General features: G+C 39.5%; 1 protein-coding gene across 5 annotated transcripts in view; it reads right to left on the reverse strand.

Moving 5' to 3' along the window:
- DPP6 (dipeptidyl peptidase like 6) overlaps nucleotides 1-26,491 on the reverse strand; it is a 622,884-nt gene that overhangs the window by 88,445 nt on the left and 507,948 nt on the right. For all 5 annotated transcript variants that reach the window (XM_089533588.1, XM_089533589.1, XM_089533587.1 and 2 more), the window contains exon 8: nucleotides 13,760-13,880. In XM_089533588.1, the coding sequence (XP_089389714.1) occupies nucleotides 13,760-13,880 (121 nt within the window). The remainder of the gene's footprint in view (nucleotides 1-13,759; nucleotides 13,881-26,491) is intronic.

A 26,491-nucleotide genomic window follows, 5' to 3' on the forward strand; every position in this document is an offset into this window, starting at 1 on the left:
CTGAAATATGACGTAGTAGCTCTTTCAGGTTGATTAATGTTGAACACACAGATTAGATCTTTTTTCCAAAGTTAGAGTGTAATGACAGACTATTTTGCCTCTTCTTTTGAGCCAATCATGTTATGTTTTTTTTGCGCCCTTGTAGTTGCAATCCATTAAGAAGAGTACCTCTGAGCATATATAGAATGCCCTAATCTCTGACTAGTCTACAACTAGTTTCTCAGTTAGCAATGACATAAAGACTCTCTGGCATAGATTATGCGAATATCGTACAACAGACTTTGAAAGTTAGTCCTTAAAAAGTATTGTAACCTGTTACAGGTCTCAACAGTTTTTAGCTACTGTTATAGCCACAATTTTAAAAGAAATGTTAATGTTATTATCTCTGCTTAAAGAATATTCCAAAAATGATTGAAAAATGGGGTTTTCAAGCATTGGGAAACCCTGATGAGGAACTCACTTTGGAAGAAAGGCAGCATATAAATGAAGTAAGTAAATAAGTAAATAAATAAAATTAGTTTGGCACTTATTTTGCATACAAAACATGCATGGGGATTTATTTTATTTTATTGTTTTTGCTCAGAAAAATTGCATTTTCTGCATGGAAAACTAATTTCTGCTCAAGAAACAACTTTTCTGCACAGCAAACAGCAGAACAGGAGCGTTATTTTCTATTCTGTTTTTTGGTGCAGAAAATTCTGTTTTCTGTCCAGGAAACTTTTTCTATAGAAATGTTTTCTACACAGAAATACTGTTTTCTCTGTAGGAAGCTCATTTTCCTTAGAAGAGGGACCCCCCCCCCCAAAAAAAAAATAGGTCCCAAATGGCAAATAGCTTTCAAAAACTGTGCATTTTCCAATGTTGTTCACACAGAAGAAGAATGGTAAAATAATTCATTTTTATCTGTGAGAACAAAATTTATGAAGATTAATATACAGTACCTAGATTCCACCTCCAACATGTAGTGAGGGCACACTTCATAACTATAAAAGTAATTATAAAGCATTGCAGCTATACATCAAAAGGAGTGAACTTATCACTTGTTAAGTTACTAACATAACATATAGTGAACTTGTATCATAGTTATTGGGGAAAGGATCCAATTACAAGTAACCTCTGGTCTTTGTGCAAATGTAAGGTGCTTTTCAAAAGCACACATGCAAATGTGCTCTTTACCTCTCATCTCTGTTGCTGGCAACCATAATAGATTTTCTCATGATTGCCAGCACTTTTTAAATGAACAATGATCCCAGCGATTTCAAAGAACAAGTGAAGAAGGGCCACTGAGTGTTAAGAACAGATTTTTTGAGCTTTCAATGACATGAAGCTGCAATAAACCTAATGAGGGGTGTGTGTTCAATGGGGATGGCTTTTTTGTGCAGCTTGAATGATACTTAAAAACCCAGCAGGGACAGATTGCAGCTGAAATATTACTTGAAATTCTCCAAAGCAAATGATGCATGATTTTGCTGCCATACAGAATGATGGGAAAACATCTGTTTGTTCCTCCTGGCCTGGCACTGCAATGCTCACTCATGAAAGGGGAGGACTTGCTGAAAGGATGGCAGGCTGGAACTTAGGCAAGTGCAGACAAATAGCCCTGCCTGCCTTTGACTGTTGGATAGTGAAATGGCTGGAGGGTGGAAAAGTTACCTTCTTGGACTACAGTGCCCAGGCTCTGCCAGACAGCATGGGCAATGACCATGAAAGGGAAGGTGTGTAGTCTGGGCACTGTAGTCCCCAAAGTGTCATTCCTAAACTCCTGGATTGGTCTCACTCTGGATTTAAGCCCTGTTCCTAAGGGGTGAGAAGGCCAAAGACCCAATTGATGGATAACTGATGCTCGGAGAAGGGAAGGTTAAGAGGCGATACAATAGCTCTGTTTAAATATTTGGAAGGATATCATACTGATGATGGAACAAGTTTGTTTTTTGCTGCTCCAGAGAATAGGACATGGAGCAATGGATTCCAACTATAGGAAAAGAGATTCCACCTAAACATTAGGAGCAACTTCCTGACAGTAAGAGCTGTCCAACAGTGGAACAGGTTTCCTCAGAGAGTGGTGGAGATGCATCTTTGGAGCCTGAGGCTTCTTTGGAGCCCCAGACTGCCCTGCCACTTCCCAATGATACAACTGGGTAGTTTCCTAGCCTTTGCATGAGTTACTGTCTCCATTCCAGAAGTCTGAAATACCTTGCCAGAGGATCAGATACTGGCAACAGAATCTTTCAGGTAAAATATGTGAGTGACTTTGATCATATATACTTTTGCCTTTTGCCCCTTCTGCCAATGGAATGAATTTGGCCTTCATGCTGAAAGAGATCCCTACCTTTATTCTATGTCAGGTTTTGGAATCACTGAACCCTCCAGATGCTGTTGGACTTGTACTAGCCAGCATAGCCAGTGGGGAGGAATACTGGAAATCTCAGTTTAACATCTGGAGGTCTGCATAATTTCCTTCCTTGTTTTATGTGATACACTATTGGATTAGGGCTAGGAAGAGTTGGGTTCAAGTCCCACTCAGCTCTGAATCTCACTGGTTTTCTGCCACAGTCATATATATATTTTTTGGAGATAAAATGCAGGGTGCCTTTATGTCTTTCTTTCAAGAATTTTTTTAAAAAGAACAAATAAATATTATAATAACATTTATCACAAGCTTCCTTTTTTCATTTTAGCCAAGGCTTTTCAAGGGTAAAAACGGATTTACCTAACCATATTTTTTTACACTCCTAAGGCATTCAATCAAAATGATGACATCTTACCCTCCTCTACCAGACTTCCATGCATTTGAGGAAGCAGACTACAAAAGCTAATGCTACAACTTCTTTCTGCACAGTTAGTCTTAAAAGTGCTACAAGTTCCCTTTTCATACTGATATTCCAGATTAACATGATGATGTCTTTGAATTCCTCTACCAGATGTCACTGTAAAGTTATGGTATGGAATAACAACAACATATGAGGCACTGACACAGTGAGGATTAAGAGACTACGGGAAAGGGCATTGCTTGCTATAGTAATCTCTCTTTCTTACTTCCTTGGCTTCATACCCTAAGAGCAAAAGTAATGCGGCAATGATATGATGCCTGAGACACAAAGTGGCACCAAGATTAATATGAGGAAAAAATATTGGTTGAACAGGTTGAGTATTCCTCCTCAGGAATTCTGAAACCCAAAATACTCGAAAATCATAAATAGTCCACATGGGTGGCTGAGATAGTGACACTTCTGCTTTCTGATGGTTCATTGTATACAAGCTTTGATTCATGCACAAAACTATTAAAATATTATATAAAAACTGCCTTCAGGCTATGTGTATAAGGTGTATAAAAATTAGTCACCTTCATATTTAGATTTGTCAGTGAATCAATCAATCTTTATTTAGAGTCAATAGACTTGGTGAGATATGCTTTAACTTAAAGCCGTATAAAGTAGAAAGGTTACATATTAACAATTTAGACTTGTGACTCATCTCCAAGGTATTTCACTATGTATATGCAAATATTCCAAAATCTGATTAAAAAAAATCCAAAATATGTCAGGTCCCAAGCATTTTGAATGAGGGAGACTTAATCTGTACACTAATTCTGCAAGAGACAGTTAATGGATGGATACTTCTATAGCTCTTTATGCTGCCTAATATTAGAGATGTGAAGAAATCTCACTACATGGTTCATTCGTAATGAGGCAGCCTATTAACAATTTGTTAACTTCCACAAGATTTCTCACTTCCAATATAAGAATAAGACAAAAAGGACTTTTTTTGAGGTGGTGGTGGTAACGATTTCTGAATTTTGCTCAAATTGTCTCTGTAAAATTGCTGTCCTGTTCCCATCTGCAAATCAAAGCACAAAATGCTCTGTATTGGATTTATATAAGCATAAAGTTGGAAGATATTGTAAAGGCCTTATAATCCAAACTCTTGCCATACAGGAGTTCACTGCTAAAGCATCCCCAAGAAGAGGCCATAAAAACCTACGACGAAGAGAGTCCCCTGCCTTCTAGGATAGCCTATTCCATTGTTGAATAGTTCTTACCATCAGGAGGTCCTTCCCAATGCCTAGGCTGCATGTCCTTGTTATTTGATCCCATTGCTTTAGCTCCTTCCCTCTGGAGCAGCAGAAAACAAACTGTTCCATTATCTACATGACAGCCACAAAGATATTTAAATGTAGCTATAATATCATCAAAGAGACGATGTGATATAGTGGTTTGAGCATTGGACTATGACTCTGGAGACCAAGGTTCAAATCCTTTACTCAGCCATGGAAACCCACTAGGTGACCTTGGGCAAGACATACTTTCTCAACCTCAGGGGAAGGCAAGGGCAAACCTGCTCTGAACAAATCTTGTCAAGAAAAATCCAGGATAGCTTTGCCTTAGGTGTTGCTAGAGGTCAGAAATGACTGGAAGGCACACAACAACTATAAACAGGTCATATTTGTCAGATCCATCTATTGCTTTAACCTTGGCTGAAAGTTTTTCATACACCTCAATACTCCAAATGTGGTTGGTCTCATATTTGTATGGAGATTTAAAAAGGAGAGTGGGAGGCAGTCAGAAAAGAGGAAAATCACATTACAGATGGATTGATTCAATCAAGGAAGCCGAAGCCCTGGGTTTGCAGGCCCTGTGGATGGGAAGGGGTCTTAGAGGTCTCTCATTTATAAGGATGCCATAAACTGAAGATGACTTGACATCAGTCATCATCATCAACAACAATGTATTCCAATCCAGGAAGATAGTATCACCTATCAGGATTTGCTTCTCCAGGCTAAACAAACACAGTTTCCTCAAACATTTCTCAGAGAACTAAGGTTGTATCCACACCGCAAAAACAAAGCTGTTTGATCCCACTGTAACTGTTATGACTCTTATCATACAGAATCCTGGGATTTGTAGTTTGGTGAGGCACCAGAGCTCTCTGACAGACCAGGTTGACTACCTTACAAAACTACAAATTGCAGGATTCCTTAGGATGGAGCCATGCCAATTTATAGTGGTATCAAACTGTTTTATTTCTGCAGTGTGACAGATCTCTTCATTTCCAGACCATTTACATCTTGGTTACACTCAAAAAGAATGATTAAAAATATGCAAACTATCCATAAGAGGTTTCTCATTTGTAAAACTTCATGCAGTGAGGCAGTGGCTGCCATAGATTAGCTACACAATTTGCAGTTTATGCCATTTCTATGATAATGGTTCTCAAAAACTGGTAGAAAATATCTTACCATGCCACGAGGGAGGAGGAATTTTTTTTGCAGTTCCTCATTTTTGTACAAAAGAACAGAACAAGCATGGATTTACATACAAAACCATAACCAGCTGTATTTTCTGGTGCTGCTTCATTGCACATAGAAAAATAGCTGTTGTGCCACATATTTTAAAACACGATATTTTCATTGTGCCTTTTAAAATGCTGCTGCTATTGCCAACATTAAATCTTTGTATTTTGGGGCCACATTCTGGAAGTAAACCTTAGCTTCTCTTTCAATAGCTCTATTAATTTTTACCAAGCAACATGTCACCTAAAAAGCAGTTAAAATCAATCTCTGACTGTTTTAACTGTCAGCTCTTTTTTTCAGGCAAGTTCCTACTTTCACTGGGGCGCTTGCATGGTCTCAAGAAACGAAGAATTATCAACTCTTTAACAGCTTGAAGTGTGTGTGTGTGTGTGTGTGTGTGTGTGTGTATATATATATAAAATGTAGTAAAAGTGACACTTAATAGAACAATGGTCTCCAAAGAAGAGGTCTTAGCATGATGTGCCTCACTCAAAGGAGAGGATGGGGGAAACTAGGAAAATAACCTGTTGCTAGTATTCAAAACAACAGTAAGAGATAATAAAAATTCATGAGGAGTAAGGTTAACAGTCAGGAAGTAGCTTAACATGTTTGTGTTCTACCGAAATACTAAATGAAAATACTGATTTCAGTTAAGTTAGTCATGTATTTCTCTACAATTAACATATTGTCCACATTCATAAATTGCATGAGGCACACATTTCATCAATACATTTAGCATTTTGTTTAGTCTTTAGAAAACATAAAGGTTTCCAACCCTCAAACAGGGGACATCCCTTATAATAAGGGACTCCTGCCAGTCCTAAAGGGGGCAAACTTTCCAACCCTCATATAAAGGGCATTCTTTATAATAAAGAGCACATAGCAACCCTGCATCCTGCCAACACTTAGGCAACAATGGTTGTTTAGAAACAGGCAGTAGAACTAGGATTCACAAGCATTTTTGGGCCAATTTCCTGAATGTTGTGAATCCTTTTTTTTCCTTAGCAGAAAAAAAAAAAAAACACCAACAAATATTGGCTGGCATTATGAATTGCAGTTATGGATTCATGGCCTAGAATTATGGATCTGTAACTGCTCCATAGTCAATAAGACTACATAGCCTTATTGTAAGACTATGTAAAAGCTCCCCAGCCCACTGCAATAGCCATCAAACAAGGATTAATTGTCAAAGCCTTACTCACTTACCTTTCTTGTACCCTGAGTGGCATCTGAACAGATATCCTTCACCCAGTGTGGCTCATGGCTATTAATGTAGGCTTGAAGGACAGCCTGGTCAGAAAACATTACTTAGTTGTGCATATGTAATGAAGTAATTGATGCAGAATATCAACAATTATTTCCATCTCTTCTCAAGTTTTTTACACAGCATGTAAAGGAGTATCATTTAATTCTTTCCCTCATATATGAAAATGTCAGTCAGGTTGGGTGTCTGTTGGGAGTCTGAAGTACCAGAGCTCAGGAAAGTTATTTTGGGGGCCTGAATACTATTGGTTTTGGATAACAGATTTGACTCAGTTAGATTGGACTCATTGAATCCATCACTGTATGTGAGTCAACATTTCAGTAAATCTCACTAATCTAATCCACCTGCTCTAGTTGGGACTGCCAACAGAATTTAGGTCTTGGACCACAAATTCCAGTTTTGGTGGATTCTGAGAGTTGTAGTCCAAAATAGTGACTTTTCCAAATTTGCTGCTGGACTATCCTTTTATTAATAAAGCTGGATATACTTTTATATACAATTCAAGTTCTTGGGCATGAGCTCTTCAAACTAGGTTGGATGGTTTGCAGCTGGATCCCAGCTCTTCCAAAGAAGGTTGGCAGCAGCGAGATAAGAACAGGCAACAGTGATGTTAAGGGCTTTCCAGTGTTGTTCTAAAGAAACAAAATTCTGGAATCAACTCCACCACAGGTGATTTGAGACCTTTGCTCTCTCTTCTGTTGTAGTTACTTCTTTGTTTGCACTAAAAATGCAAAGGATGCTGCTATGAAAGCAGAAAAGTTAGATCAGACTCTGCAAATGCAATGCTAATGTTTCTTTGAGCTTCAAAAACCATGCTTAATCTAGCCTTTCATGTTATGACCAATCTATTTCCCAGCCTGCAACCTTCCAGCTAAATTCACTAAGTAGATTATGCTACAACATCAGTGCTGATTGATTTGAATATATTTTGGGCCTCTGTATCATCAAGAGTCAACAGTTCAGCATAATACCTTGGAGAAAGTTTACCCTCTGTTAGATTTATTGAGTGAGTGGGATGGTTTGAAGCTTAGCCTGGATGCAGATAAATTCTTGCATTTTAAACATAAAATGGCTTTAAATCCGCTTTTGGGTTTAAAAAAAGAAATGGAAGTAGCAGGCAGGTAGGTGGGGTGCCTGATTAATAGTAGAATTTGTTTTCTTTATGGTAACAAAAGTACTCATATGCCAAGAAATGATCAGGGAAAAATCAACTTCCTCCTGTTTGAGGTTTGTCTTCTCCTTCCTGGCTTACTGTGTCACCAAAGTGGGGTTGCTAAAATCATAACCTGAAAACCCTAATCCATCCATGAAAAATAAATCTGATCAAAAAAAGAAAGAAAAGTTGGCATCTTTGCAAGCATAATATTTACTGCTAGCCTTGGGGGTGGGGGTGGGGGGAATGGCAGCTTCATATAATAATCTTCAAATTGCATCACATTTGAGGGAAAAGATAATAAAGCAGATTACCAACCACAGCAATGACTATGCTGGTGGTTGCAATTACTTTGTTCACACACCACACCACAAACACCAAGGAACTGGATGATGAAACAGACAGAGCCCTCCCTGTATGGCTGCTCCTGTATGCTTCATCTCAGCATTTGCTGTTGTTGTGTGCCTTCAAGTCATTTCCGACTTATGGTGACCATAAGGTGAACCTGTCATGGGGTTTTCTTGGCAACTTTCTTCAGAGGTGGTTTGCCCTTGCCATGCTCTAAGGCTGAGTGTGTGTGACTTGCCCAAGGTCACCCAGTGGGTTTATGTGGCTGAGCCAGGACTTGAACCCTGGCCTCCAGAGACATAGTTCAATGCTCAAACCACTATACCACACTGGCTCTCATACTCACTTGCTATAGGGTGTCTGTAGTGCTGGCACAGATGGAAAGAAGCTGAACTTTCACAAACCACCCCACTGCAGACACTTGCTAAAGTGATAGAAACATAAACAAGCACAAAATACAGGAATGCAAATTCATGGCAACTGACAGATCAAGAGGGCAAACATTGGATTGGTAGAATTTTGGAATAAAAATAAGCCAGATCTTGAAAAAAAGTTCCTTTTGGGGACTACAACTACCAGAATCCCCCAGTAATTATGGTCATTGGCTATGCTGGCCGAAAGGAGTCTGGGAGATGTAGTCCACAAAAGTAGCTTTTCTGACATCTGTGGAAACCTAAAGGATCCTGTGATAAAGGGCAGGACAGAAGTGTGTAAATACATAAATAAATATATAAAGGTGCACCTATACTGTAGAAATAATGCAACTTGATACCACTGCTGTGACTTCATCCTGCATAATCCTGGGTTTTGTCATTTAGTGAGGCACTAGAGTGGCAGAGAAGGCTGAAGACCTGGTAAAACTACAAATCCTAGAATTCCATCAACTGAAGCTTCAATGCTTAAAGTGGTATCAAACTGCTTTATTTCTATAGTGAAATTGCACCCTGGATATATTTTACACAACATCACAGTCCTATGATGCCAACGTGTCACCTTTCTTCATCCATTAAGGAGCCCTGGTAGCACAGTGGTCAAATGCCAGTACTGCAGCCACAAGATTGTGAGTTTGATCCCTAGGCTCCAAGGTTGACTCAGACTTCCATCCTTTTGTAGGTTGATAAAATGAATACCCAGCTTGTTGGGGGCTTATAGATTGTAAACCACTTAGAGAGTGCTGAGTTCACTGATAAGCTGTACAGAGATACAAATGCTATTTTTGCTTTTGCTATGCTATCCTACAAATACCTATTTTAGGGCTGGTACATTCCGGTGTGAAGTGGCGTGGAGGCAGCGATATAAGGGCTTGGTGTGGCTCAGCTTCCACATTTGCCGAGCCCTAATATTAGTGCCATTACATTATAAGGCTGAAGCCCCAACTCCACGGGGCACAGCCTCATGACATAAGGGGGCCAGAGTGCCCAAACAGCTCTAGCAGCCCTTATGACAGCGCAAAAAGGAGCTCCTTTTTGAGCCGGATCATTGCCACAGCCATGCAGTTGCTACAGCAATGATTCGCTGGCCACCCCTTTCTTCTTGTCTGTACCGCCCCTTACATTGTCTATTGATATCTATGTGATGTTAACATATCCTCTTCATGCAGATTAAATTTAAAAGCTAGCTGTGAAATGTGCTGATTGGTAAGTGTCCCCAGCCTGAACTTGCAGTAATCTCTTTGTTTCCCATTTTCATTGCTTCATATTGGTACCATATTCCATTAGTAAGTGATCTCAGCCAATGATGTCAATGCAAAATGTTACGACACTACATAGCTAATAAACATCTGGCATCTACTCAGAATTTACCACTTCCCACCATTTAGGCTCCATCTGACTGCAGAAATAATCCAGGCTGACACCACTTTAACTGACATGGCTCAATGCTGTGGAATTCTGGGAAATGTAGTTTGTTGTGGCACCAGATCTCTCTGACAGAGAAGCTAAATGTCTCACAAAACTACACTTCCTAGAATTCCATAGCATTGATCCATGGCCTTTAAAGTGGTATCAAACTGAATTATTTCTGTGGTACGGATGCAGCCTAAGTCACCCCATACATTATTTATAAATATAGTAACTATATTCCAAATTTTTCTTGTATTTCCTGCATTTTAGAACCATTTTTCAAATATTTTTTCATATTCTTTGTAGCACTAATATAAAATCTCAGGGTGCCATGATTTCATTCTTTTTCTCATAAAGGACTGGCTCAGAAGTCAAAGTCAAAGAGAACATCTTCAGCATTCCAGTAATGGAATTCAAAGAGGTGTCAGCAAAGCATCAGCAACATTGTTCTCTTAGCCTCTGCCCTCTAAACACATCACCATGCTAATTCCTCTCTGTCAGCACTTTGCAATGAACAGGACAGTTTGAGAGGGAAGTTTGTCACCCACTAAGGAAACTTTCTGATAAAGCAAACAAAGTTAACAAACATTAGAATATAAAATATGATTTCACCCAAGCTTGCTTCCAACTATTTAGGAGTCTGAAGGAGGAAATGGGCAATGGATGCCCATACTGAAATTTAAAGGATACTCACTTTAAAAAACAAACAAACATCCTAAATAAGAAAAGGTGTCTCAACACACTGAGATGCTCTGTTGGGAAAACAGGGAAGCTCCACAAGACATTTTCACACTGCTTTCTGCCCATGTGTACCGGGTCTAAGTTACAGACCATAAGAGCTTTAAGCTCAAATATTTCTGTTTGCCCACTTTAGCCTATTTTTTCAATCACCATTGGAATGTAGCCCCTGAAAATCTGTCTGAAATGAATGGAAACCTCAGGGTGGAAGAGGTTTCACAGATCTGTGCCATGAAGTCTGGTGTTAGGGGAGTCATTAATCCATGTATAAACCCAATCACCAAAGGAACTATTTAAGCATCTGAACCACAGGCCCAAAATAAGTTCAAACACTTTCAAGAGCTCTCTTAGGCCCGTTACAGACAGCCCAAAAGGGGCGGTCTTGGGCCGCTGCCGGTTGCAGCACGGAGGAGCTGCAGCAGCCAAACCGCGCGACTCCTCGGTGCTGCAAAAAAGGAGTGCAGAAATCGCACTCCTTCCGGCAACCTGGAAGAGCAGCCGCAAGTGCCAAAGCGCGCACTCGCAACGGCTCTTCTGGGTTTAGACGTCCGGACGCTGTGCATCCGTTACGTCAAGATGGCCGCGCCTGTCTGTATAGGGCGCCACCATCTTGCCGTACGGAATATGCACGAGGGGCAAGGCGCGTCCGGAAGTGCGTATTCCTGGCGCAACGACAGCGCCGCTTAGTTCCGTCTGTAAGGCGCCAAAATTTCCAAATTAAAATCTGGAGTGGATTCTCCAGTTCACTGAACTAGAGCCACCACCTAGTTGTTGCAGGGATTTAAGCAGAGGTTGGACACCCAGTCAGTATAATTACCTCTTGCATTGTAGATCCTGCATTGAACGGTGGATTAGACTGTATGACCTTCGAGATCCCTTCTAATTCTAGCATTTGATGATTATGTGAATAGGAAAGGACAGATTGGTAGAGTAAGTGTGATGTAATGGTCAGAACCCTGATCACAACCTAACCTAAGTGGGGATAAAACAGTCTACCCCTATGCACACTTGCTTGAACTCTCTGGGAGAAAGGGCAAGATCTAAATCTGGCAGAATTGATAATAGTTCATCCTTTTTCCATTCTCTTCTCTTTTCATCCGCTATTCCCAATGCTTGCAGGCTTTGGTGTCATCATTTCAGATTATACAATTTTGTGTTACCAGTCCCTGAGGCCATGAATGTGTGTATGTTGTGTGTGATGAGAGAGATGCTTGGGCACTGTGGAGCTAAATGAAAACAAATTTGTTATTAAATAGTGATTGCTAAAAATTAGCATTCAGCTCTGGCGTCCTGTAGTACTTCATCAGTCATGCTGTCCAATTACAGTATGTGGAAGCTTACTAGAGAAAGGTCACATCATTATGAATTTTTCATACACTTTCCCACATAAATGTCAAAATCTTTTTGATAGGAAAATAAGTTTTCGTCAGCAACAGTAGCCTTCCCTGCTGGAGATTTTGTGGAAAAAGCAAGATTTTCTTAGAATGACTTTTCAACTCTTAACATATTCTTTGAAAACCATGGCTGCTAATATTTTAACACTTGCAAAAACCCCAAAAGGAAGGAAAAAATACATGTGATTTATCACAATGGTCTTCAAAACACATTTGGAAGATCTATTAACAATGTATCCGCTATGCCAAGGTTATTTTTTCTTTCAGGAATGGTCACCTCCATAACAGGAAACTAGGTGGAAATTAGTATGCAAAGGGATCTTGTAGTGTTATGTGTGAATGTGACATAATTAAAAGATGGAGAATAAAATGAAGGATCTGACACACGGAAGCAAGAAAAGCTGAACCTGCTGAGTTGAAAAGTAATGTGAGTAAGCAAATTGAAAAGAAAAAGACAACATAATGCAAGAACATGAAACCGAATGTACCAAAACAAAAATGGAATGTGCACAACACAACCTAATAATGTAAGGAGTACCAGAACAAGAACGGAATAGGAACAACACGTCAATTATCAAGAAAAATTATGCACATATTGAAAAGTATAAAGGAATCTTCAGAACTATGGTGCTAGTGTGCCAAGATTAGCTGTAACTGACACCCATTGCGCTTTCAGAGAACTGATCAATCTCTAAGAAGAATCGTGTGTGTGAGTATTGTATGAATGTGTGTATGGATGAGGTCTCTTGATATGTAATTTGTTAGAATAAATTTTATTAATGTTAGAATAGATATTATAAACATTAGAATAAATGTAATTCATTAGAATAAATATTACTAGTGTTAGAATAAATGTAATTTGTTAGAATAAATGTTACAAGGTTTTAAAACCTAGATCTAGTCTCTTATGTGTCTCATTGAAAGTCCTATAATTCTGTATTTACTCACTTCTCTGGATTTAAAGAACAACGCCTAGGTTGGTGACATTAGCACCTTCAAGACTGAGCAAAAAAATGTAGCATAAGCCTTTGTAGACTTGGTCTACTTCCTCAGATGCATGGAGTGAACCCGTGCTCAGGAAGGATCTTTATAGCCAGACTGTATAACTAGCCCTAGAAATGCAAAATTTGTGGGCATGGTGATAAAGTGAACAAAGGGTTGAGATCCAATAGTGTTCTTCAGCAATCAGCACCAGTTGAACTGGGACTTTCTTCTCTGCCCACTCTTGTTCTCTAGTTACAAAAGTGTTTCCTGGGTCCAAAACACACTGCAGAAATATTCAGTTTGAGACCACTTTAACTGCTCTGGCTCAGTGCTAGGTAATCCTGGGAATGGTAGTTTATTGTAGCATCAGAGCTCTCTGCCAGAGAAGGCTAAATGTCTCACAAAAATACAGTTCCCAGAATCCCCTAGCATTACACCAGGGCAGTTAAAGTGCTCTCAAACTGGATTATTTCTGCAGTGTGTTTTGGACCACAAACAAATGGTATTCCTTATATAAAATTGCAAAATCAAGGGTTGTTTTTTGGGATTTATATATATTTTAAAATATTTTCAAGCCATGGATGTTTGATTCCATGGATAAAGAATCTGTGGATATGGAGGGCCAACTGTATCTTGTTAAATATCCCCTGTGCATATGTATGCATGTGTGCGTGTGTGAACTGACAACAGGGCAAGCTCTTCAGAATTATTCTGGATCTGGCAGCACTTTTAAATGCTCCATCCTACCTTCATACAGCCAGTCGCTGAGTCCATTGAAAATAACTTTGTCTTTTCCAGTGGAGACCACACGGATGGCTTGCTTCCCCACATGGGCACAGTAGTAGATGTTGTTCTCAAAGATAAATATCTACACAGAAATGTGGGAGAGAATGATTTTGTAACTGTGAACAACATAGAAGTCTTAACAGCATAATACAGAACATTAAGTAGCATTGTGATAATTCATGCGCTAATGGGCAGAAAGCCTAGAAAAATGACTTTTTGAGACTATAATCCTACAATCTTCCAGCCAACACGGCCAACATGGTTATGCACATAATCATATGATAGAAGCACCCTTACCAATAATATTGGAAGCAACATTTTGGGGAAAGTCTGCCTTTAATTAGTGTTAAGAGCACATGGCCAATGGCCATGCTGGCTGTGAGATCTAGAAGCTGTATCTAAAAAGCAACTTTTTCAAGCTCTGTTGATGGGAATATGGCCATTCGTCCTCTATAAGGAGACCTACTGGCTGAAAATCTTCCTATACCATTAATAGTTGCACAGAAGAGAAGATTCTCCAGCAAGACCTTTATCACTTCTAGATAAAAGCCAATGTCTCCTCTTGCAAAACTCTTCAAAACCCTTTATTTATTTATTTATTTATTTATTTATTTATTTAATATGGCTCCCTTCTTCCATCATGGGGTCCAAGGCATCTCACAAAAGCAAAAAAACAAGATAAGCTAAAATTTAATAATAAAAAGTTAAAATACAAACAATAATTTCATTAAAACATTGAACAACAACAGCAACAATTGAAAGTCCTTAGTGGACCACTGGCACATCCAGTTTAATGGAAAGTATCAGGTAGGAGGTCGGGAGTAAGGAAGGTGCAACACTCCAGATGTTGCTAGACTGCACCTCCCATCAGCCCATGCATAGCAAATGGCACAGGATGAGGGCAGTTGCTGTCCACCAACATCTGGAGAGCCATAAATTCTCTATTGCTGGAGTAAGTGAGGAGAAAGACTTGGGGAGAGACCTACGTTCTCTTCCTTACATCTCCCAGTAAAAGTTCCTGCAACAACTCTTTTAAACTATTTTTAAAGTAAAAAGCTAAACCACAAAAAAATCACAGTGTAAAAAAAGTAAATAAATAATGCAAGCAGATAAAAATATTGACACTATATTTATTTACCTGAAAGCAAAAATATTAATACAGCAGAACTGGAAGCACTGAAAGATGTTAAGAATAAAATATCCAGGGAAAATGGAAAGGGCATTCCAGAAAACCTTTATACAAGAAGACGACTATGCAGTGGAGCTGCAGAATCCATTTCCATGGGGATGGAGAACCCACTCTCAAAATTTTATATCTGCCTCGTCTATAGTTGCTCTGGGTCCTATTCACAACAAAATTTCAGCACCAGGACAGCTCCCACATAAACTACAGAGCAGAGGTAGAATTGTAAAACAGACCGTTGATTCAGTGCTTCCATGCCAATGGATTCATGTTCTGTCTCTACAATATTTGAATGCTAAGATCTCAGGGAAAAATACTGTTGGTAAACCTTTGTTTTATAAATATCACTGTATCTATTCCACATTCTTGAAACCTCTTTACCAGCAGTAGTTGCCCAACAAAAATCAGCTAGTGGTCCCTGAAGGAAGCCAGTCTACCCTCTCTCCTTACTCTTTGATCAGAAAGTTATATTTATTTCTGCAGGCTGCCTTAGCAGCTTAATACAAATTCTCAATAATTTCTAACAGTATCAAAGCACAGTACAGAAATGAATGAGAAGATATAACTACAATCAGAGCAACTCCCCCCTTTAAAAACAACAACATGTATTTATTTAATTATTTATTATTCAATTAAAATTACAAGCTTTTTTGCCTAGTGTCAGAGCCTGGAAAAGCAACTTTCAGACTGCATTGCTAAAAATGAAATGAAATTGTAAAGGAAGGAAGGAAGGAAGGAAAAGAAAATAAAGATTTGTTTTTCCCCAGTTTCTGCTGATACTCAGCATGGCTAGCAACAGTGATATGCAAAGCAAAATGAAATACATACCATCTAAAAGTTTAAAACAAATAAACTGAAACACAACTGTAACAGGTTAGTTAGAAAGTTAGAAAGACAATTAAAACACGTCAGTTAGAAAGTCAGTTTAAAACATACTGCCCACCCCCCAGAAGTGTAAAGCTATTGGAAAGAAAATCTAACAATAAAATAAAATAAAAGTAGTGCTCTTCTGCTATAGTTTTGTATCTCTGGGGAACAACAGAAAAATAAGCCAAAAGAATTTCTATCTGATAATTAGGAAAATAAGGACCAAGACAAAAGAAGTTAAAAAGAAAAGAAGAGGCGTCAAGATGTCTGTGAATCTGATAATTTTTGTGAGTCTGTTTCCTTGTACTGAATACTAGCTGTTGTTGCCTGGAGGCAGGGAGACCATTACTGTAGAAAGCAAAGCACTACTGAAAGCATACTGTAAAATTGACTCACTTTGGCAGGGACGGTCTCCATTAATCCTCTGTCATTCCACATTTTCAGGTGCTTGTAAAATGTCCCAGTTTGTTTCTCCTCCTCCCACTTTTGTCTTTTATCCTCAGTTTACTTCAGTTGTTGCAAACTGAGTTAGTTTGCACTCAGTTAACTCAGAAGGGTGGAGAGTAGAGGAGGGGTAGAAACATGCCCTTCCCTGTAGATTCAGGCAAAAGCCAACTGATGCAGCCTTTTCCAGCTTATATGTTCTTCTTCATTAAATACCTTTTGCCATCTTAGCCATGCTTTGATGTGACTTTGCTATACTGTCTCAGTTTTCACCTGTGAAATGTTGGAGGGTATATGAAAGTCACCCTTTCTATCCATTCCCCAGATTTTGCTAGGAGTTCACATTCCAGAAGGTTCCACCAGCATGGCCAGCAACAATTGGTGACCCACAAATTTGGGAAACACTGTTATATGCCATTAAATTGCTAATGTTTAAAGGTACTAAAGAAGGGATGGGCAAAATACAGCTCTCTGGATGCTGCCTGACTACAACTCACATTTGCACAAGCCAGTATAGCCAGTGGCGAAGAATGATGGGAATTCTAGTTCAACAACATGAAGAGTGTTGTACTGTGCCCATCTCTGTCTCACAACATTCTTTGTTGTAAAAACATTGATGCTTTGGTCTATTTCTTTTGGGCTAGGGTTGCCATTTGTCCCAGAAAACCAGGAAAAACCCAGATTGAAGGGACTAAAAACATTCTGGCTGGCCAGGTCAGTTGAAGAAGTAAATCCCAGGTTACTCCTTTGTTGCAAGCTGATGGGTAGGTTAAAATGTGGCAGTGGTGATGAAGGAGGAAATCATGCAAAAGACTTGCACTGGCAGGAGCCTCATCCTGCAATGCAAGCTCCAGTTGCTACTGCATAGGCATAGTATTGCCACCTTATTCTTTCATTTCCTTCCTCCTTCCACTGACAGGCCCAGAAGGTGGGAAAGGAAAGAAGGCAATAAGAGACAGCCTTGTGCTGTGTGATGATTGTGTTTGTGGCTAAGGCTAGGCAGCATGGTATAATTTCAATTCCAAAGAGAGTCTTTTTAGTCTTTGGAACTGCTTAGGAATTTCCCTCTCTTCACTCCAACTGGGGGGAAAGAGCTCTTAGCTTGGTACTGAGGTTGAAACAAAATTATAGAAAAAATGCAATGATTAATGTGTTGAATCTGCAAGTTAATAATATGCATAATTATAACAATTTTCATACCATGCAAATTAGATGTCTGGATATGAGGGACTGGAATCTGGCAACTCTGTTCTGGGCAAAACATTAAAACTGCCAAAACATTAAAAAAAGTAAAAAGCAAACACAGAATCCAATGGATAATTTAACGTCCTGTAACTTCAAATATTAGCCACATTGCTTACTTCATCTCTGACTGAATACTGGAGCCGAAATCCAGTTCTTAATCCCAGGGAGAGAAGATGAATCAATGACAACTTGGCAAATCAACAATTATGTAAGTTCTATTGATTCAGTGAGGCTACTCTATTTAGGACTAGTGATTAGATTTAAGCCACTGATTCCTAGTATCAACAGCAACCAATCTATTCTTTAGATTTCTCTGTTACTGCCAGAAATTTGCATTCATTTTACAAACAACATCTCTGCATCATAAAACACTTCCGATTAATTTATTCTAAAATTCTTGAGAGTATATGAAATAGACACAGCAGCCTGAAAACACTGAGATTTAAAAGGAACATTATTTATGATCTTCAGTAATTGAAAATGTGGATTTATACATCTAAAGGTGCTCAGAATAATGTTAAATCTCTGCCCCAGCCTCATGCACCTGTTTCCTGCATCAGGCTTATAAAAAGGAAGCAGGGGAAAATGAAATTTGCTTTCTGTTCAGGTTTCAACTCAGTGCAAGTGGGCGTGTATGTTTCGACCAGAGAAAAAATGGAACGGATCCAAAAGCAAGTAGAGATCCTAATTTAATTTCAGCAGCTGTTTGGATGAGTTAGCCTATGGCTAAAATGAAATACACACACACACACGTTAATGCTGTTCTATTGTAGACATTTCAAATCTTTGCAGAGTTATAAAAGGATTTTAAAAGAGCTGTCTTCAATTTATACTACCTGAAAGTAAATACATGGTGACAGATATTCAAGAATGTCTTTCTTCTCTTTCTTTCAAATCTCTTCTCATTATGTGAGATGTTGAAAATATAGTATGAAACAAAGAACAAAACTACGCTGGAGAGTCAGGAGAGGTTACTAAACAGCTCAGCTGGAAAGCGCATGCTTTGCCTGCAAAAGGCAGCTTTGGGTCTAATGTCAGCAAATAGTGGGACATAATAGCAAGAGAGGGCTGCAGTATTCATGGACTTGAGGAGTGTCCACAGATATCTGTTTAACAACAACAACAACAATAATAATTTTTATTTCTATTTCCCGCCATCGTCAATTCTCCATGCTATCAATTCAGAGTGCAGGGAATGTTCCATAAAATCATCTAAAAAGTTCAGGTGAATAGGTCGGCCGGAAGAGATCCATCTTAAGTGCCATTTGAAAGGCTTTTAAGGTGGTAATGAGACGGATCTCTTCCAGTAAATTGTTCCATAATTTAGGGGCTGTGGCTGTAAATGCTTTATGGGAAGTTGTAGTTAGTCTAGTTTCCTTAAGTTCCAATAGTTTCTTCCCTGATGTTCTAAGAGTGTGGGGTGGATTGTGAAGGGAGAGGCATTCCCTTAAGTAACTCAGGTCCAAGCCATGTAGGGCTTTAAATGTAATAACTAACACTTTGTATTGCGCCCAGAAGCTGATTGGCAGCCAATGAAGAGATCTTAATATTGGAATAATATGGTCAGATCTTGATGTTCCTGTGACCAATCTGGCTGCAGCGTTTTGGATCATCTATAAGTTTACATCTATAAGTCCCAGTACGAGGTTGATAGGCTGAATATAAATAGGGTGAATACTACTAATACTTCTAGGGTTGCTAGTTTAGGACCATCCTAAGTTCTGAGGTTTCTGGTCCAAAACTATATTATTTCTACAGTATAGAGGTACTCCTGAGAACAGCTCCTAGTTATTTCCTTAAGTGTTTTCCATTAAATATCTACCATAGTTGCTTATAGCTTCTCATTCAAACTCAAACACACACACACACACACACACACACACACACACACACACAGAGAGAGAGAGAGAGAGAGAGAGAGAGAGAGAGAGAGATATCATAGAGCATAGATCTTCCTCCCTCTGAGGGAGAGGGAGGTGGGGAACATGGTTTCTGTTTGAAAATTAAAGCAGAAATCTCAGCTAAAGGGCTGTTCCCAAATCAAGAGGCTATGAGGGACAATTATTTCTCATCTACTCAGGGAGAAGGAACATTTAACTTAGAGCTCTTCTAGCACCTTTTGAGACTAACTGAAAGAAAGCAACTGGCAGCATTAGTCTTTCAGTTAGTCTCAAAGGTTAGTCTCAAAAGTGCTACAAGATCTCTCTGCATACTGATTCCACAGACTAACATGGTTATATCTTTGAATTCTACCACTAGTAATTGGGTAAGAAGGGGTGGGAAGGTTCTTCTCCTCCCATCTTTCCAAACTTTGCACAGTGGAGCCCGGGAAAGACTCCCATAGCTCATAGAGGAGTCCCAGAGCTTGGGGGAAATGACTGGTTTGGACTACTACTCCCCAAATTGCTGGCATAGGGAATCTGGGATTTTCAGTCCAAAAAGTAAGTTTTCCTAGATCAGCTGGAAGGGCCCCCTGTGCAGCCCAGCAGCAATTCATTGTGTGAGGACATGGGAGAGGACTTCCTCCACAATGGAATGTTCTCCCTTTGGGGGCCCAATAGGCATCTATGCTACTCTCACTGTGGTGCCATGTTAAAACTTGGCTTTCAATAAAAGCCTTGGGGCTCAACGACTTCACCCAGTGCATAAACATACTGGTCTGTATACTGTTTTAACTGTGACTTTTTAAACTATGCAGTCGTTTAATACATTTTTAGAATGTTTCAATTATTTTGATTTAAAATTATACGGTCCTACATTTTAAATTGTTCAACTGATTGTACCATAAGCTTGCCAGCGATCTTACAATATGCAGCAGGATGTGTGTGTGTGTTACACACACACACTTTTATTGTATGCTGTTTAGAGAACTTAAAATATGCAATAGGAAATATATTAAGTAACTAAAACAATAAAGAAACTTTCCATCCCATCAACATTGTCCTTCAGCTTTCCCATGAAGCCTTACAGTAAGGGGGGCCTAACCAGGGAAGCGGCTGCAAGGTCATAATTTGATAATATTACAACCACACACAAACACACATTTGAACTTTCAATCTCCACTCAGAGTAAATGGATTTATATTGTCCAGGATACCCAAATTACCCATGACAAAGACATTTGATTTGTTCCAGGAAATACGCTTCTGACATTATAACAAGCTTTGATAGTTTTGACATTAAAAAGAAATAAGACAGACATCTCCCCAAATAGCTTTAATTCTTGGAACTGGCCCATATTTTATATAAATTACAGGCAACATAAATTTTAAGAGGCATTTGGTTCTCATAATTTTATGCATGCTGCATAATAGTACATTACTTCCTCATACTTTCTCCATTTCCCTTTGAATAGAGATGGACATTTTTTAAAAATATATTGTCATATGGCAGGGAAGATTAGATATCCCAATATCTTTCCTGTACTTTCCTTCAGGTGGGATGCAGCCAACAGTTTCTCTCTCATGTGCCAGGATTTAGGAAAAAACAAAACCTTTGTTTGTGAGTAATGTAGATGAGTAATGAGTACTTTTTGTCTTAAATGAGAATTTCATGTATTGAAGATTAGTGCTAAATCTGTAGTTAGGGACCCTTAGGGTTTGATGTACATTTCTCCTATTTCTTGACTCCCATAAGAGTGAAAATGTCTCCCCTCACCCCAACTTTCTCTGACTGATAACCAAAACATGTCACATCTGCTTTTTTTTGCCTAATGATTTGTGGGAAAATGACATGTGGCATTTTTTGTAAGAGTAAAACTGAATTACAGAGGTAAAAACCAATAGGTTTGTTGGGAGCATTTTTTGTTCCAGTTGTATTTGGTTTTTAAAAACAAGAAATCTGTACATGGCAAGTAGCTAAAATTTGGGCAAATTATATGAAACAGTTCAGGTGTCAGTGCCACTGACTACTTGTAGGTCACTTGTGTCAGTATCACAGAATGCTTGCTTATAAGACTATTTGTGTGTGGGTTCTGCAATACGACATTGTTGCTATCTGCCATTTAATCATCTTTGATTGATGGTAAGTATGAATGAGAAACCTCCAGGAGCTCTGGTCATCAACAGCCCTGTTCAGGTCTCAGAAACTCAGGGCCATAGTTTCCTTTGTTGATTCATTCCATCTATAATGTGGTTTTCCTCTTTCCCCACAGAAGTCCACTTTACAGAAAATTAATGGCTAGCATCCAGTTGGGAATTTCTGACAACCAAAACTAATTTACAAATGTGCTGTTTAGAACTGTGGTATAGTACAACGGTGGCATTACCAGGAGGTGAATACAGTCATAGACTGTGCCATTGGCACCACAGTATAAGTGGAGCAAGTTCTATGAGGAGTGACTTAGGGAGCTGGGTATGTTTAGGAGACAAGAAGGTTAAGGGGTGATATGATAGCCCTGTTTAAATATTTGAAGGGATGCCATATTGAGGATGGAGCAAGCTTGTTTTCTGCTACTCCAGGGACTAGGACACAGAGCAATGGATGCAAACTACAGGAAAAAGAGATTCCACCTTAATATTAGGAAGAACTTCCTGACGGTAAGTGCTATTCAGCAGTCTTGGATAACCTTTTCCAGTGGCAAAAATGTGGGACTAATAGATTCACTGGAATACAGAGCTCCACTCAGTAACAACAAAGATCTTGGACAATTAACCATCTCTCATTGTAACCTACCTCACAGGATTGTTGTAACCCATGGTTGCTGGCTCTCTCAATCTGGGACAGTCAACTGCAACCTGTCCCACAATTCTGTCCCTCCCAGAATTGTCCAGCAAGCATAAAAGGGGTCAAAACCCACAAATGTGTTGAAAATACAACAACAGAAAGACCATCACACAGGAAAATTGTGACGAGATGTGTCTGTCATAAGTTTTAATATGTTTCTCTGTGAAACTAAAATTGCAATAATGCATTAGTTATACATATGATCTATCTATCCAGTTTTCATGCAGATGCACTGTTCTCAAAGGGCTGTGAATGAGCTTGTCAAATTCATTTTCTCGCTTTCCATAGTAAAAATGAAATTGACAAAGCCTATTCACAAGCTGAATCTGACACTTTCCCACAGGAAATGAGAGATGTTCCCCCTCCCACTCGCCAAGTGGTATAACTGTGGCATAACCTTATAAATATGATGAGGTTACACCCTCACACCTGGGGCCCACTCACATTATACATTTATAATGCTATTATTATACGTTAACGGGTATGGCTCCATCCTATGGAATTGTGGAGTTTGCCGTTCAGGAAGGGATGTTTAAATTTTTCAGCCCCAGCACTCAGGTGCTTCACCAAACTACAAACCCTATGATTCCACAGAATGCAGCCATGGCAGTTAAAGTGGAATAACAGAATTTTAATTGTATAGTGATAATTGACAGACAGCATGAACACCATTTTGGAACCAGAGGGAAAAGTGGGACCCTGTGATTTTCCAGTTAATTGGAGTGCTTTGCCATCCTTTTACTCCTTTGTTGGGAAGCACAGATTGCTGCCTAGACCAGAGGCAATGCTGGGTTAGCCCTGGAACAATTGGACTGATACTGCTAAACTTCATGGGAATGGCAGAGCTGCCTGGGAAGAAAGTTTCAAGGGATATGGGAAAAACTGAGAAGCAATACAATTCTGCAGAGAAGGAAGCAAGAGGTGAGAAATAATTGCAGAGATGGAGACAGAAAGATCCATAATTGTCTGCTGCAATGTGCAATGTTTGTCTCCTTGCCAGAAAACATGACCGACTACACCTGCAGCAAGTGCAAATTGGTTGCTCTCTTGGAAGTGCACTACAGCGATGTTTTGTGTCTCTTCAATGCATCGGAGAACAGGAAGACTTCCTGGATAGAAGGGAGAATTGATAATACAAAACCAACAGGAAGAAACTGCCAAGGAAAATGAAGAGCCCTTTAACAGCGAGGAAACACCCTGGAGGATAGTCTTTGTCAGCAGCAATATACAGAATGGACTGAGGACCTATCCAACTAAGCAATGAAGTCTTAAATCTTGAGGAGGATAGCAGCAGTGAAGATGTTCAATGAGGAAATCAGCAACAAGAGATGCCACATGCTGGGGAAGGAGTCAAACCACCAACCATAAGAAGAAGAAAAGAAAGCTGCTGGTGGCTGGGGATTCATTGCTCAGGGGTATAGTGGCATCTGTGTACCAGCCTGTCAAGATGAAATGGGAAGTGTGCTATCTTCTTGGAACAGTACTTGCCAAAACTAATAAGGAACACAGATCAATTCCCCTTTCTCCTTATTCTTGTGGGTAGTAATGACACAGCCAAGAGCACCTTTGAAAAAAATCACCTCTGGCTATGAAGCTTTTGGGCAGGAAGCTGAAAGGGTTTGAGGTACAAGTGACATTCTTGACAATTCTGCAGGTGAAGAAAAGGGGACTACACCAGGACAGGAAGATACCAAAAGTGAATGATGGTGCAGAGGATAGTAAAAGAGGTGCTGGTGCCTGACAAAACTAAAAAATCCCAGGATGCTGTAATACAGAGACAATGCTGTTAAAGTGGTGTCAAACTGCATTTTTTCTACGGTGTGGATGTGCCCATAGTGAGGCACAGAATTCAGAATCTTAGAATTCAGGAAAGCTGATTTTTAACAAGTTCAGGGAATTACTGTGTAGAATGCCATAGCTAGACATGTTAAAGTAAAAAGACACCCAGGAAGGATGGGAGCTCTTGAAGAATGAGTTGCAAAAAGCACAGTCACAAACAATCCCATGGAAGAAGAAAAATGGGGATCATCTGAAAAAGCCAATGTGGCTGCACAGCCAACTCAAGGACAACGGGAAAAGCAAAGGACTATGTATACAAAATGGAAGGACAAATCACCAAGAAAGAGTACAGAAGAATAGCATGGCAGCTAACACAGCATAAGGAAATAGTATAGGGAATACTTTATACTAAAACAGAATAAGGAAAGCTAAAGCTCAGAATGAGCTAGGACTGGCTAGGCAAGCAAAGAGCAACAAAACGGTTATTTCCCCCCAGATACAGTCCGTCCTCACCTTATGCGGGGGATCCGTTCCAGATCCCTCCACGTAAGGCGAATTCCGCCTATGCTCGAGCCCCATTGAGTGGGACGCGCCGCCCCTTCCGCCCCGCGCACGCCCCGTGGCTTGAGCACGTATGCTCAAGGCCGCGTATGGCGCGCCCGCGTATGGCGCGGGCGCACTGTATATTCATGGCAAGAGAATGCCCAAGAGACTGTAGGACGGCTGTTCATTAAAGACAGAAAAAGGCTATCAGATCACAATGGAAAGGCAGAACTACTCAGTATTTACTTTGCTTCAGTTTTCCCCTGAAAAGATAAGTGTGTACTTCCATGCAGCAGCAGAGAGCTTGGCAAGACATGTGGACTGCAAATCAGTATTGATAGTGAGTTAGTCAGGAATCATGTAGCTAACCTAAATGAGTTCAAATCTGCAGGGCCAGATGAACTGCAACCCAAAGTACTGAAGAAAATTGCTGATGTATTCTCTGAACCTCTTGGCATCCTTTTTGAGAAATCTTGGAAAACTGGTGAGGTGTACCCCTGATGTACTCAATAAAAACAGAAATACTAAGAATTTACACAGAGGCATCATGTGAGCTGCATCAGTTTATGCTGTATGATAGATCCCAGTAATTTCAAGAACAGTGAAAAGGTTTGTGCCTGTTCCAAGAGATTCCTATTTTAGGTTAACTAGGTGATTCCTAACTCTGTATAAATCTTGATTTGGGAAGGGCAAGATTCTGCCTCTCCTTTGCTTAATTGAATGTAAATTGCCTTTCCACTTTAAACTTAATTAAAGGGGAAAGTGGGAGAAGGAGAGAGAAACTGGGACACTGTAGAAGCAATTGAAAAAGCAGGATGGTAAAGGATTAACTGGGACCATCCCTACCAAATTAGGTGACTTGGAGGATATGTAACTTTTTTAAAAAGAATGTTATGTTCATTCAAAATGTATACCCATGATTTCTAGGGTTGTGGGAAGATGGTCCAATAGTGCTGGGGGGGGGGGGGGGATGCAAAACTGCTTTCTCCTATGTACTCCAGAGGGCACAGGATAGTATTTTGAGTTTTTAAATCCTTTTTCATTCCTTCCTCCCAATATGTGAAAAATGGCCTTGGAAGCCATGTGTTGCCCATTTATTAAACTCTCCCCATTCTTAATACAGAAAATACATACTTATATACATATATTAATGAGGACAGAGCCTAACAATGCACATATATTTAAAACAGCTTTATGGATAAAGAACAGATGCAAAACAGGTCCAATTTCCATATTAGGGTGGCCATGTGTTAATAAGAAAAAGAATATTGGTATGGGTAGCTCTGCTTCTGGAAACTGGCAAATGAGATTTATGGCAATTACTTGTATTCAAGACAAGCTCTGTGGAAATTAGGTTATGTCTGCACCAGTTGTTTTTCTTGTTAAATGTGCCAAACCATGTCAAGAAAAACCAGTATAGCTCATACACTACTGTAAATGGTATTTAGATTATGTTCTCTTCCAGGAACTACCTAGGGAAACCAATATCATGTTCTGATTTTTCCGAGACATCACTTCCTTAAAGAGGGAATAGCATATCTGAATGTTCCCTCCTCATCGGCTGTCTTCCCCAACAACACCAGTTGTCTCACACATACCACACCATGCACTGACCCTGCATTCAGTATACAGTAAAATAGCCCCCAATTAAATAGCAAATGCTACAGGGGGTCCATCCACTGCCTGCTTTTACTTCTCCATGTCTAAGCAACTGTGGTTTGTGTGGCATACAAGTCCACAAAGCTGTATCATTTCACATGAAGAAAATCTATTTTAATAAGCATTAGTGATACTGGGTGGCAAAATACAAGAGGGTCCAACATGCGGAACTTAAAAGCACAATCAGGATTCATATTAACAGCCACATTTACTAACACCATATAATGCCTGCATTAAACCTTACAAGAG

This window comes from Sceloporus occidentalis, unplaced genomic scaffold (genome assembly GCF_023333645.1).
Source record: "Sceloporus occidentalis isolate IW3139 unplaced genomic scaffold, rSceOcc1.0.p SCAF_7, whole genome shotgun sequence".
In the NCBI taxonomy this organism is placed as follows: domain Eukaryota; kingdom Metazoa; phylum Chordata; class Lepidosauria; order Squamata; family Phrynosomatidae; genus Sceloporus; species Sceloporus occidentalis.